Source organism: Lethenteron reissneri, chromosome 64 (assembly GCF_015708825.2).
Source record: "Lethenteron reissneri isolate LAM-NWPU_2019-01 chromosome 64, ASM1570882v1, whole genome shotgun sequence".
In the NCBI taxonomy this organism is placed as follows: Eukaryota; Metazoa; Chordata; class Hyperoartia; order Petromyzontiformes; family Petromyzontidae; genus Lethenteron; species Lethenteron reissneri.
The window spans coordinates 9,467,093-9,480,249 of NC_083842.1; the positions used below are offsets into that span (position 1 = coordinate 9,467,093).

Here is a 13,157-nt window from a genome sequence, read left to right on the forward strand (position 1 = left end):
ATAAACAGAGTGTGCATCAACTTCGACATCGTCTCCTCGAACTTACTACACAGTGCTCGCCGAGCTGAATTTGCTTACGGTTGCTGAACGAATAGATTATAAGGTCGCAGTCATTAGACACAAAGTGCTTGCCAGAAAAGAACCACAATATCTTGCTGATCTCGTCAAGGAGAATAAACCATCACAAACTCTGGTCATCCTCAAAGCGGCTTTTGGATAGCCATTGAACAAAGACGGTCACTGCATCGCGTGCTTTCAGATGTGCTTATGCGGCCGTCTGGAACGGTCTTCCTTCGATATTCGGAAGCTACTGGATCTATGCATGTTTATATCTAGATTGAAAACTACATTCTTGAACAACTTTTTGTGCTAAATGTGTTGTCTTTTCCGCGCAACTCCGATTAGCACGGTTGGCTATGTACAGTGTGAAATAAGTTCAAAATAAATGTATACATATGGATTGTGGGTGTTATTTTACAAAACTGTACCATGCTGGTTAGTGGGGGTTGCTTAAGAGGGGTTGCATAGATTCACAGGACAACAACGAATCTTGCTACATTGTCCCCTGTTGACCATCACAGCATGTTAAAAATCATATCTATACTTTGATCCATCAGGCTTCATCGTGCATATTTACTTCATTAAGCAGATCTTTACAGCAAAGCAAATTTAGTGCGGCACTGACCAGTCGTAACGATGTTTGTGGATAGCTCTTGCCTGCAACATCTGGCTGTCTGCCATTTGTTTAATTGGCCACACTGCTCATTTGACTCTGCAAATATAAGCTATCCCCAAGTTTGCTGCTTAAATGCATGTTACTAGACAACATTGCTCCCAAGCGTCAATTGGTTGATGCGCTGATATAAAAGCATAGGCACTGGGGTCGATGTGACATTATTTTAGATGGTGATGTGTAATAGTCTTGGCATTTAATTGTATATGTCAATAAATATGCTGCTGAATGTTTGTGTTTTCTGCCATTTGCTAGCTGCAGATAAAAACATTACAATTCCTTTTGTAATTGCTGCTGGAATTGTGACCATTCTTCTGGTGGCGTTGGTGGCCTTATTGATTTATCGGAAGAAGAAATGCTTATACCCCATTGGTAAGAAACACTTGAGCATTTTACGTAAATTTCATTGTTTAGTAATGAGACCAATGCTTCCATGAGTGGTCCAGCTGTGATTCATTAGATAAAACAATCAGGGCTATAGATTAATTGGAAGATTTCCCCGTCTACATCACACAAACTTGAAGGGAATTGTGCAGTGTCCAATTTGAGGCTACACAGTAATGTAGCTTATAAAAAACGGTATTGGGAAACAATTGAGTGATGCAGGCTCAACATCTCTGTACAAGCTTGTCCTAAAATATGAATGAGATGCAGCTGCATATAGACACTATGTATATACAGTCTGTTCTATAACGTGTGTTTTCATAACACGAATTGGCTATAACGCGATTAATGTATTAGGGAACACATTTTTGTTATAACACGGAAACTAATTGGATATAACGCGATTGAGTGAACAGAACTACGTTGCGTGATTAGGAATAAAAGGTTATACAGCTGCCTCGATATAGCAGCAAGGCTGCTGCTGGATGTTTCGAGATGCCACCCATTCGCCTCAGTCTTTATTCAGCCTGCATACGCATTTTACGTGTTATCATGGACTGTGTTTCACCCTATATTAATTATTGTGTAGTGTTCTTGTAGGGAGACGGAGTCGTCGTAGAGGCAACACGGGTTTATTTATAATATAACAGGGTACACGTAAACCCTAACACAAAGGGGTAATGGCCCCTTCCACCCACAACCTGGGGAGGTACAGCCTCCGGGCTATTGTACCTAGTCACTCTCTTCTCTAGCCCTCCGGCTGGCTAGACCTAGGGGAGGCTGACCCACCTCTGGTCCAGTGGGTCCCTGACCACTGGCCCGTCCGGACCTGGCCCTTAGAAGAACATCAGGCCGAGGGAACCTCAGGGTCCAAACCTCTCGACCACTGGCACCGCACTGAGCCCCGGCCCTTAAAAGGACGTCGGTGGCTTGGGGTCCAGGGTCTTCTCTCCAGGCGGCTTCTGGCTTCGACTTGAGGCGAACTGCTCGGCGCTTTCAAGGACCCGCTTTATATACTGTTTCTCCCTGAGGGGCGGGGGCTCTGTGGGATCGTAGCATCCCCCAGCTCCCTCCCCTCAGAGGGGTTATAACCAGAAGTCGCAATCGGGTACCCGATACCCGTACACTACCCGATACCCGGCTACCTGTACCCGGCCGGGTACGGATACGGGTACCCGTTTGCGACCCTGGTGCGGCCGGGTACGGGTACGGGTAGGCCGTGAGTCACTGGTGAGTAACCGTTTGTCACTCATTTCGGGTAGGGTACCCGTACCCGGCTGGGTACGGGTACCCATGTGCGACCCTGGTGCGGCCGGGTACGGGTAAGGAATCAAAACCCGTTTGCGACCTCTGGTTCTAACCACCGTTGGCCCAACCGGTCCGGACCGGTTTCTACCGCTCCCCACCGAGGGGCGGGGGGTTCTGTGGGATCGTAGACACTGCCCACAGCCCCCTCCCCCCGGCGGGTCCCGCCCAGGAGTACACAACCATCCCATACCGTTAAGCACCCTGGTTCTGGCGTGCGTGTGTGTCAACATGACCACCACAATTGTAACGCTAATTTTCCATCACTCGGTATTCTTCAGGAATGGAACTACCATGTAAAGATAACTTATGTCATCAAAAGGCCACCAGATATCCATCCAATATCAGAAAAGAAGCACAATCATCTCACAATTGTACACGCATTATGACCAACCTGAAACTACCAATTTAAGATAACTTTCAGAACCTGCCAAAGTCAAGATTAAAGTCCCATTTTTGAATTGCAAGCTATCAAAGTTCATTTGATGAATCTTGAGGCACAGTGAAGAACAACCTGGGAGAATGCTAAAATACCTAACAGCACTTAATCACTGACTCCACAGAAGAACCTCTCAGTTAAAATGTCCCATAAAGAATGGTTGGTGTTGAACTGCACAGAATATCATAAGGCAGATATGGCTATCTCCAATACTCATGAAAATGTTAGAAAATTTTCGAAACTTCAACTACATCGTGTGGCACTGCCTGCGTCAGTCATTTGTTGGCAGCATTTAAGATATTCATCCGGTGCTAAAACCATTCAATGGCTCATAAACTTCAAAACGAATGTAAATATGTTGCTGATCAGCTGCACATTATCCAAAGTAAAAACATATATATATTCTTCAAGATAATGCACATTGATATTGTCAAAACATCTGCCGCACATTTAGGGCAATAATTCCATATTAATGAACCAGCTGAAATACATCACCTTGGTGATTTCCATTTTGCTAATAATGAAGATAGCTGTGCATTCTCCCAAAACATCTTGTATTAATGAGTAATTGTCAAGATGCCACTCAGCCCCTTTATGCTAACAAAAATTTTCATCATACAGAACATATTCTTGGCCCGAACTGAAGCATATTTAAAATTTAATTGCAGCACAATTATACATTTTCAGTAGACCGTCAATAACACTATCAGATGTACACTTCATTGGAACCTCATTTGCCAGTAAAAAATACGATAATTGGATTTTTTACCCTTCTATCTGGCAACAAAACTGACACCTTTTTTACAAAGAGTCATTTTTGTATCATCTGGTCCAACCCATGTGAGACTAGGCTCTATGGAAAGCTGTCTCGGATGTGGACCAATCAACTTCAAGGACAGTGCATATATTATCAGAGTTATGTTTTTTGTTTGCATTATGGCTACAGGTATTGTGGTCTATGCAAACATGACTCCTTGTAAAAAAGGTGTCAGTTTTGTTGCCAGATAGAAGAGTACAAAACAATTATCAGATGTACACATCGTATAATCTCACACCTTTACCGCCACTGTGATTCTTTGCCTTGCAATTAATTCACTTGATTATGGTATACTACTAATGAACAGAACAGGTTTATTTTAAGGCTCGCTCGCACCTTAGCATAGCCGTTATAGCTAGCAGTGCTTTTAGTAGATGTTACCAAGTGGATGTGTCACGTCTTCTTGTACATTACCAGAGTTGACTGGCCAGATGAGAGAGATGTTGCCTCTTATAAATAAGGAGAGGCCCAAGGATATATTTGAGGTAAGTCACGCAGCATCTAACCCTTCCATGTCCTGCCAGGTGTGACACCAGAGTATGGGACTTGTTCCGGGACCTGGCTGGCACGGTATTTCAGCACAGGGACTCGTATTTGTGTGCAGCCTACCACTGTTTAATCGTGATGTATAGACTCTCCCGACATTTAAGCTATAAATTCAAATGTATATCCAATAGCACAATATAAATGACTATAATATATTTTCCAGTTAGTCTTAAAAATGTAGATTTCTCCATAAAATCCAAAAGTAATGTTCACAAGATATTTACAATAAGTCTCCAAGCTCCCGTGTCACACATTTAATTACTAATATAGCTGATATGATAGGTCAATTAAGTTGATTTAATAAACTATAATGTGCAATTAATTTTTTTGCCAAGTATTGAGGCCCTTAAAGGATGCCAGCTGCCCCCACACATCGTGCTGACTGAATACAGGAAATCCCATATTAGCCACCCCCAGCATGACACTGCTGATGCAAATTGTCACTAAGAGATGAGACTTTTTAAAAATGTTTGTGTTATCGATCTGATAACCAGTAGAGTGATCAATTTTAATTATATTATTGGGTATCCCAGTTCTAATCACAACACTGGCATGTATGACATGCTGAGGATTTGCTCTTGGCATAGGAGAGCTGAAAGTCTGTCAAAGCAAGAGGGGTGAAATTGTTAAATCAGACCTTTGGAAGTAAGTTGGCGCCTTTATAAAAATTGTGGGATATGGTAGAATTACTGTCCAATGCCTTGAGTTGTCCTCAACTATTGGAGAAAATTAAATGTTACTATTGCATGGCCATTTATCCCTAAAGATAACTTTTAATTCTGAACACATAGCACCCAATGTGGTGCTCCCTTTTAACAACTCTGGAGGAATGATGTTAAACAAAATTAAAACCAACTATGCGCCAAAAGTTAAATTGAAAGGTAACTATTGGTTGCCTCTTTTCCGTGTGCATAGAATCAACGCAAGCTCATCGAGAAGAGAATGAAGTCCAGTGATGCTGAATTTTGGAAGTTGTTACATGGGTTTCTGCCAGACGTTTACAAGTTAGTCTCTGAAAATAGCTACTTTATCTTGTACGAGATGCGTAAAAAATACAATATGAATATATCCGATTATTGGGAGGCTTACGAAGCTACTGACAGCTCCGAACGTGCAGTTTGTATTCTCAATCACTTTATTAATGAAGGTGAGATTTGCCAAGGGCTTCTAGATGTCATCCATGCAGGACAGGACAAGAAAACACAGCTGCAGACCCTGCTCGACTTTGCCGGTATGTGGGCTATGAGGGGCCACAGTCTCTTATTGTGGGATGTTGCTTACTTTATTATGTATATGTTTCACTTGGGTGTCAGGCCTTCGGTACTTATGTGAATACAAAGACCGTAGTCTGTAAATATATTTTTGGATGACGTGCTAGTTCAGTTAAAATATGGTCTAATTTAAACATTTCATTTGGCTAATCAAAAATATATTTTCATATTTGAGCTCACAAAGGTGTGTTTTGTGCTACTAGACATTGTTTTCCATATGAAAGTGGTGAAATAAGTATGTAAATGCAGACCAACATACCTGACTTTTTTACTCGTAGTTCCAAACATTTTTTTAATGAAAATACCAGAATATTAAAATATGAAACGCAATACATTATCACCATGTATCATTGGTTTTATTACAGAAAAATGCTCTCCAGTTCTTGATCCAGACACGGCACATAAAGAGCTTCTTATCTCAGCTGATCACAAGACGGCAACATGGATCAAAGACGCCCCAGATAAACCCGAACACCCAGACCGGTTCGATTACTGGATGCATGTCCTGTCCTCGAATAGCTTCTCGGAAGGATGCCACTGCTGGGTGGTGAATGTGAGGGAAGTGACGAATTTTCGTATTGGCGTCGCTTACGGGAAGATTGCACGGAAAGGAGAAAGCAATGCATGCCTGATAGGATACAACAGCATGTCCTGGTGTTTACGAAAATACAACAACAAATTTAGGGCGTGGCATGACAAGGAAAGCATCGAGCTGGAAGTGAATGAAAATCCTCGCAGAATCGGTCTTGGCCTGGACTATGATGCAGGGCTTCTGTTGTTTTACAACGCTGACAGCAACAAACATCTACACACATTTTATGCTCACTTTGCTCAGCCTCTCCATGCTGCCTTTTACGTGTGGGGAGCAGCCCTCACCATTGAGCCTGTTAACGATTACAATTACTGTGAATGAAGTTTGAATCATCCGTGAGAGTAAAATAATTTAATACAAAAATTCCCATGAAGCTCAGAATTGAGTACAATACAAATTATAGCTTTCACTTTTATTTATTCTAATACAGTATAGAAAAGACGCTGGTGAATGAAAGTTGATTTTAATGGGATGAGAAAATAACTTTCAAATAAAATACAGTAAAACCTTGGATTGCGAGTAACTTGGTCTGCGAGTGTTTTGCAAGACGAGCAAATTTTAAAATAAATATTAATTTGATAAACGAGCGAGGTCTTGCAATACGAGTAGTATGTATACGCTCTGTCTGCCGAGCATCACGTGATCACAACTGATATACGAGTGCTTTAGATTACAAGCACGTTTCCGGAACGAATTATGCTCGCTAAGAGCGAGCACAAACCAAGGCCCGAGATTGCCACTGCGTGGAATTGCTGAGAGTGCTGTTGTGAGCGGGAACTAAGACCATAGCTGATGCTGCGCGCTGCGCTGAATCCTGGGAGCACAGCACTACCGTTGGTCCGGGGGGAATCCCTGAGGCTACACGTGACCTCGAGAGTGGATTTAGGGACCCTGGGCTTCTGATGCGTCGCCGCATCACCCAGGAGTGGAGCGTGCGTAAGGGTTGGTGCGAACGGTGGGTGCGGTGGTCTGTAATCGCTCTACTGTCGCGGTGTTCTATACCTGTTTTTTTTGCCGTGAGGTTTTGTACTTGTGTTGGTGTCAAGGGGTTCTGTACCTATTTTGTCGATGCATGGGGTCGCTTTTGTTAAGCTGGTGAACTATGGGGCTATGTAAATGCTTGCTACTACCAACCATGCTACGCCACTGGGCTAGACCTTGGATTGCCACGATATACTTGTCACGATAAAATATACATTTTTACGATGTAAAAATTAATGTAATATCAGTTTCCCATAGCTTTGAAACTATAATGCACATGTTTATTGACAGTGCGTGTGTGGAGACAGTGTGCGTGCGGGGACAGTGCGTGGCCCAGCAGTCACGGGAAGTAATTACAGGGGTGGATATGAAGAGGGCGAGTTCAGAAGGAAACCATATGGGAAGTTCTAGAGAGTTCGAGAAAGGGGGCGTGGCGGGATAAGGGCCATGCCTGGGATAAAAAGAGGCGAGGTTAGGGGTTGCCCTGGGATCGGGGTCATCTGTCTTCACGCCGTTAGACTGATCGCCTTCATCTAAGTTGTTTTGTGTTGTTGTTGGTTGTTTGACTTGCATCCCACTGGGATTTTTGCACACAGCGTTGGCGTACGGTGTTTTTTCTGCAATATTTTGCTGTCTTTTCTTGGATTTTCTGTTTGCACATAGTCACTTTAAGATGTTTTTGTTCATATTTTTGTTTGTTGCGGTTGCACCCGATTCAAGAGCCGAATGGCTCACAGAGCTATACCTAATAAATGAACTTGAACTTGTCTTTGCATCGTCACTGTCTTCACGTCGTTGCCACTTGCGTGCCATTCCTGGCCGAAGTTATCTGTGTGAAGCGCCCTAATTAAGAAATAAAGCAACCCTCTATACAGTTTGTGTTGTCCGAGAGTTATTACATATGTAGGACTCGTACTCGGCTGTCTTTCTGTTCTCTTTATTTTCCGCTCAATGGTCCACCTCCGCCGCGCCACCTCTCCGCGTCTCGGCGCGGCCTCACTCTGCTCCGCGTCTCTCTCTGCAGCACCACCGCTCCGCGTCTCTCCGTGCCCTCACTCCGCTCCGCGTCGCTCCGCGTCTGTCTCTCTCGCCACGCCGCGTCTCCTCCGCGTCTCTCTCTCTCTAGGTCTGTCGACTCCCCTGCTATTCTACACTGCATCCTTCAGATGCATGGCTACCCCTGTTCGCACACTGCGTTCTTGCTATCACTGCCTCTCTATATTCTACTCAGTTTGTCGCCGCTAACCCACTCTATCTCTGCTCTACTACCATCACCGCCTGCTCTGCGGTTCCCTGGGCACCGTCGCTGCAGCTCCATCCAAGACGCCCACCAAGATAAGAAAACCCTCTCTCCGTCGCGCTGTGGCTTATATCCCCACACCAATTAATCCCCATTAATTATCTCAACCCCCCGCTTATTACTCGCCCCCCTGACCCCCGGTCTCACATGACCTTGTTATTGCCGCCAGAGCGACGCCAACTAATAACCAATTACCCTCTTAGCCAATTGCTGGCCTGTGTCCCCCTGGCTACCCCGAACACCTGTCTCAACACTTAACGACCCTCTCACCTAATGCCACAACAACAACCGTGTCCTCACATACCCCCCACTGTACTCTGCTCGCTCGCATAGCAACAGTGGAAGAGAATGCATGGCGCACTATAACTCAAGTCCTACACATATGTTGAACTTCTTTCGCAACATACATAGACAATCACACTAATTGGAGGTGCGATAGAATGACGATAAATGAAATACAAAATTTTCTATTTGGAAATTAGTTTTCAATACAGATTTAAGTGCATAGCTCCAGTGGCTTTCTATATATACCAGTGCGAATCAATATTACTGAAAAGGGCTAATCAATTGCAGCTAAACAACAAAATGCAATCTTTGCAACCTATTATGTTTATAACACACCAAAAATGACTTAATAATTGTAACACCTATGATAAGTGTTGCATAATCGCCAATTCCTCCAGAAAACATTGAGCATGTAAGTCATTTATAGATAAAAGCTATTTAGACCTTTTATCTTGTACTGCATTTGCCCCGTGCCCCCCGGTAATACATCTCAATGTTCATCCTACAAGGGACAAACACAAAAAAATAAACACATCTTTTCGTGACTTAAAGCTTTCATGACTGCAGGAATTCATATTCTTTGGGTCTTTCGGTAAAGCCACGTAGATAGAAAAATAATAAAATATCACGACGCTTCGATCGCAACACAAGAAATTTCACCTGATGGCGATTGCTTGTTGCAATCGAAACGTCGTGATATTTTCTTATTTTTCTATCCACGTGGCTTTACCGAAAGACCCAAAGAATACGTATTTTTTTGTTACCCGTGTAGTGAGAGTGCCATCGCCTGGATTATTAATGGGGCATGTATTTCATTCTACAGCCATATTTAGCCATAGTGAGGTTTATATCTGGGTGAAAGTTTGAGAGGCGGTTTTACTAGGGAGGCTTTGGGAACATTTGGGAAGGTTCCAGAAGGGGCGTGGCCAGAGGCGGGGCTTAGACCCGGGTAGGGGGATATAAGGGGACACGGAGCAATGCGATGGAGTCGGTGTCGAAGACTGAAGAGGAGGCCCTGCCGCTGCTGCCCCGCTATCTCCATCAACCACGTGGCGGCTCGTCCTCCAGCCGCTCCTTAGCGCACCATCAGCCAGCAGTACTCTGGAGAGCGGGTGAATGCCACGCGGCGCGGGGCAGCGTAGCTACACGAAGAGTGGATGCCGCAAGGAGAAGAGACGGAGACGAGTGGCTGTACTGAGCTTTTATTAAATAAGCAACTTAGATTTTTTACCGTGTCGGAGACGACTCATTTCACATGTATTGAAATGACTGTACGCCCTATGGACCTGAACTAAAGTTCCCTCTACAAGAACACGGGGTAAACCGTATGGGTTGACGAGTGTGTTAATGTCACCATCGCTTGCAGGCTGCACCCAAGGCTCACCGCTCCTCCTCGGCTGGGATGCAAATCTGGCCACGCCCCTAACCCCGCCCATTTTATCGACTCTCGGGGGGAGGGGCGGGCTCGTAATCGGCAGTCAAAGCAATTGAGAAGACAGCGGGTGGTGGGGGGTGCATCAGCCGATTCGAATCTGCGGAAATCCATTCATCAACCCTCAATGCATTTGTCAATAACACTCATAAAAGAAAAAAACAACACACTTGTCAGTAATAGTAAAAAAAAATCTGCATATTGCCTTTAGACAAGATGAGAATGAAACCAATGGACACAGTTTTTCAGAGTAAATGTGCACACTTCTAAATTAGCCACGAGGGGCTTGTGGGTTGAGAACCACTGGTAACAAAAAAACTACCTGGTCATTTGAATTAATCACTTTGAACCGAATCTCTAATGCTTGGTCTTCGTTCATACGAAAGAAGACCACTTATAAAGATGAGAAACCACATAGACTCCCTCCCTCTAACTCCTTTCCCCACTCCCCCGTTCTAACTCCGGAGCTAGGTGATTTAACTTTTTAAAACCAAAATTTTCACCAAAATGTGCAAAAGCTATGCTTGTTCGCACTGTGAACGTGTAAAGTACAGCCCTTATATCAATCTCTGGTTTGGCCATGCAGCCGGGTGCCACAATGACAGCAGCAGCAGGAACGGCCCTCCAATGCCGATGGGCCTGCACCACCATCATTATCACCACCCCTACAATTACCTGCATGTGACAAAAACAAAACTACAAAAATGTTTTACCAGGTAAGGCCCACTGTGCTATATAGCTCTTTTTCATAAGCAACATGGCCACAAATGATAGCTCAAGGAAGCGGCTTATCACGTGGAAATGTATAACAGCCAAATTATCTAAAAGCATGTTTATAATTGTAGAGGGAAAATCCGGATGACTCAGGAGAAAAAAATCCACACGACCACGGGGAGAACATCCAAACTTCAAATATACAGGAGTCAAGGTCAGGATAGAACCCTCGACCTGTATACCAGGCAAAGCAGTTAACATCTAGCCACCGTGGCATCTCACTTCCAGCAGTACATCTCACGCCTTCTCACTATATACACTTTCAGCACGGTGGGCGTCCAGCGGACAAGAACCCTTTCGTCGACTTCATGTGGATGGCGAACGAGGAGGATTACAACGAACAGGTGGAGCGGGAGCTGTACGAGGAGGAGTTCATGGAGCGTAACTGCCAGAAGATGCTGGATGAGGAGAGTGAATGGCTCATCCCGTCGCGTGACCTTCGATGCCAGGCAGCGAATGAGGCAGCGGCGTAGCCCAATGGTTTGAGCCTGGGCGATAACCTGGCCATCTCTGCTGTCCCTATGCAACCGTTGAGCATTGGGAGTGGGTGGTGGTGGGGCAGTGCCCTGTGCATATGTAATATCGTAAATTACGGCGGGAGACCACTTGACGGGTAGCACACTTTATTAACACTTGTCTTTGCCACAATAACACGTGTGGTCACTACAGCTCACGCTACACATTCCACCCGACACGTGTGGTCACTACAGCTCACGCTACACGTTCCACCCGGCTACACACACACGGGCTCTCCAGCCCCATAGCTTCCAGGGGAACCTACAGACCCACCCCAGCTTGGGTATGGGTCACGACCACTGGGTCCCGTGGCCCGGCCCTCACACGAACGTCCGGCCCCGGGTCCCAAGGTCCCGCCTCTGAGCCACACAGTGTCCCGGCCCTTACAAGGACAGCGGGACTAGGGGTCTCAGGGCCCTATCTCTTCCTCCTCCGTCTTCCGTCTTCACTGGTCACTAACTCCCCGAGCGCCCGCGCGCATCGCCTTTTATAGTCCTCCGCTCCCGGGGAGACGGAACCTATGCGGACGTCGATGTGAGCACCACCCTAGTTGACCAATCACCACGCGCTGCAACACGATCCCTTTTCCCAGCTCGTGTCAGCGCACACAACCAATCACCACGCGCTGCCACACGATCCATCACTGTCAGCACGCGTCACCACTACACAGCCAATCACCACGCGCTGCCCCACGATCCCTACTGCCAGCGCGTTTCACCCCTACACATACTCGCTCAACGACATTGCCCTGCTGCTTTCAGCTGTTGATCTCTACCACAAACAGCCACCTTTACCGCAAAGCAGAAATGCAGGTTTGTGGAAATGTGCAAGCCGATGTTTATGTTTACAAGGTCAATTGAGCAGAAAGAGGCAGTCATTGGTAGGGAAACGATTGGACGCTATTAAAGTGCCCTTGTACCGTTCTCGTTCTGCTGTAATGTGTACTGATGCTTACTTTTTTGAGGGCCATATTGGCACATAACATAAAAATCGATCGACTGCATTGCTTGGCGAGTTCAGAATAGATACGTTGATATCAGTAGCAAAAATGGGATGCAATTGGGGTAAAAATAAATAAAGGTATATTGCTTTGAAGCTAAAGAGAACAAGATTAGGGGCTGTATAAGGTATAGGGTGGTTTATAGCAATACAGTATATAATTTAATGTTGGGTTTGTCTATGGCAGTATATAGTACGGTGTCGACTCGTGTGATGTAAGAGAATAAAGTTTAGATGGAAGCATATTATATAATTTTTACGACGTAGAACTGTAATGTATTACTTACTGATAGTAACTCAGCTTATTGTAGAATATAGTAAGTATACTGATGATACTATGTAGTTTATACTTTAGTTGTTTACGTGTTGGTTTTAGTTACTGCAGCTACATACTATTAACACTCCTTCCCTTTATTAATGCTACTCCTATCCCCTCCCTTTGATGCTGAATTAGTGCTATTCACATGCCTGCATTTCCCATATCCTCTCCCTTTGATGCTGTTAACCCTGCATAATGCACATGCATATGTAGTACTAATCACATTCCTGCATTTCCCATTAATATGCTAAATTCCTCTTGATATGCAAATTCCTTTGTCAAGGCGCCCAGCTTATATATATGCTCCAAGCTCGTGTGCTGTTTCATTCAGACGCTGTCGCCTCGACAGACCTGGTTTTCACCTGAGGACGGCTGCTTGTGTTGTGGCCGAAACGTCGTGAGAATTATTTTATTATGTTTTATTTTTATTATTTTATTACTTCCCTTCTACGTGACTTTACCGA

General features: G+C 44.8%; 1 protein-coding gene across 4 annotated transcripts in view; it reads left to right on the plus strand.

Annotated features, from left to right (window-relative positions):
- LOC133359188 (butyrophilin subfamily 3 member A3-like) overlaps positions 1–7,835 on the plus strand; it is a 31,227-nt gene extending 23,392 nt beyond the window's left edge. For 3 of the 4 annotated variants that reach the window (XM_061577610.1, XM_061577611.1, XM_061577609.1), the window contains 4 exons: positions 989–1,105; positions 4,096–4,163; positions 5,140–5,455; positions 5,861–7,835. In XM_061577610.1, coding sequence (XP_061433594.1) covers positions 989–1,105; positions 4,096–4,163; positions 5,140–5,455; positions 5,861–6,408 — 1,049 coding nt within the window. In that variant the 3' untranslated portion in view covers positions 6,409–7,835. The remainder of the gene's footprint in view (positions 1–988; positions 1,106–4,095; positions 4,164–5,139; positions 5,456–5,860) is intronic. The other variant, XM_061577612.1, reaches the window with a different exon arrangement.
- Positions 7,836–13,157: the final 5,322 nt, after the last annotated feature.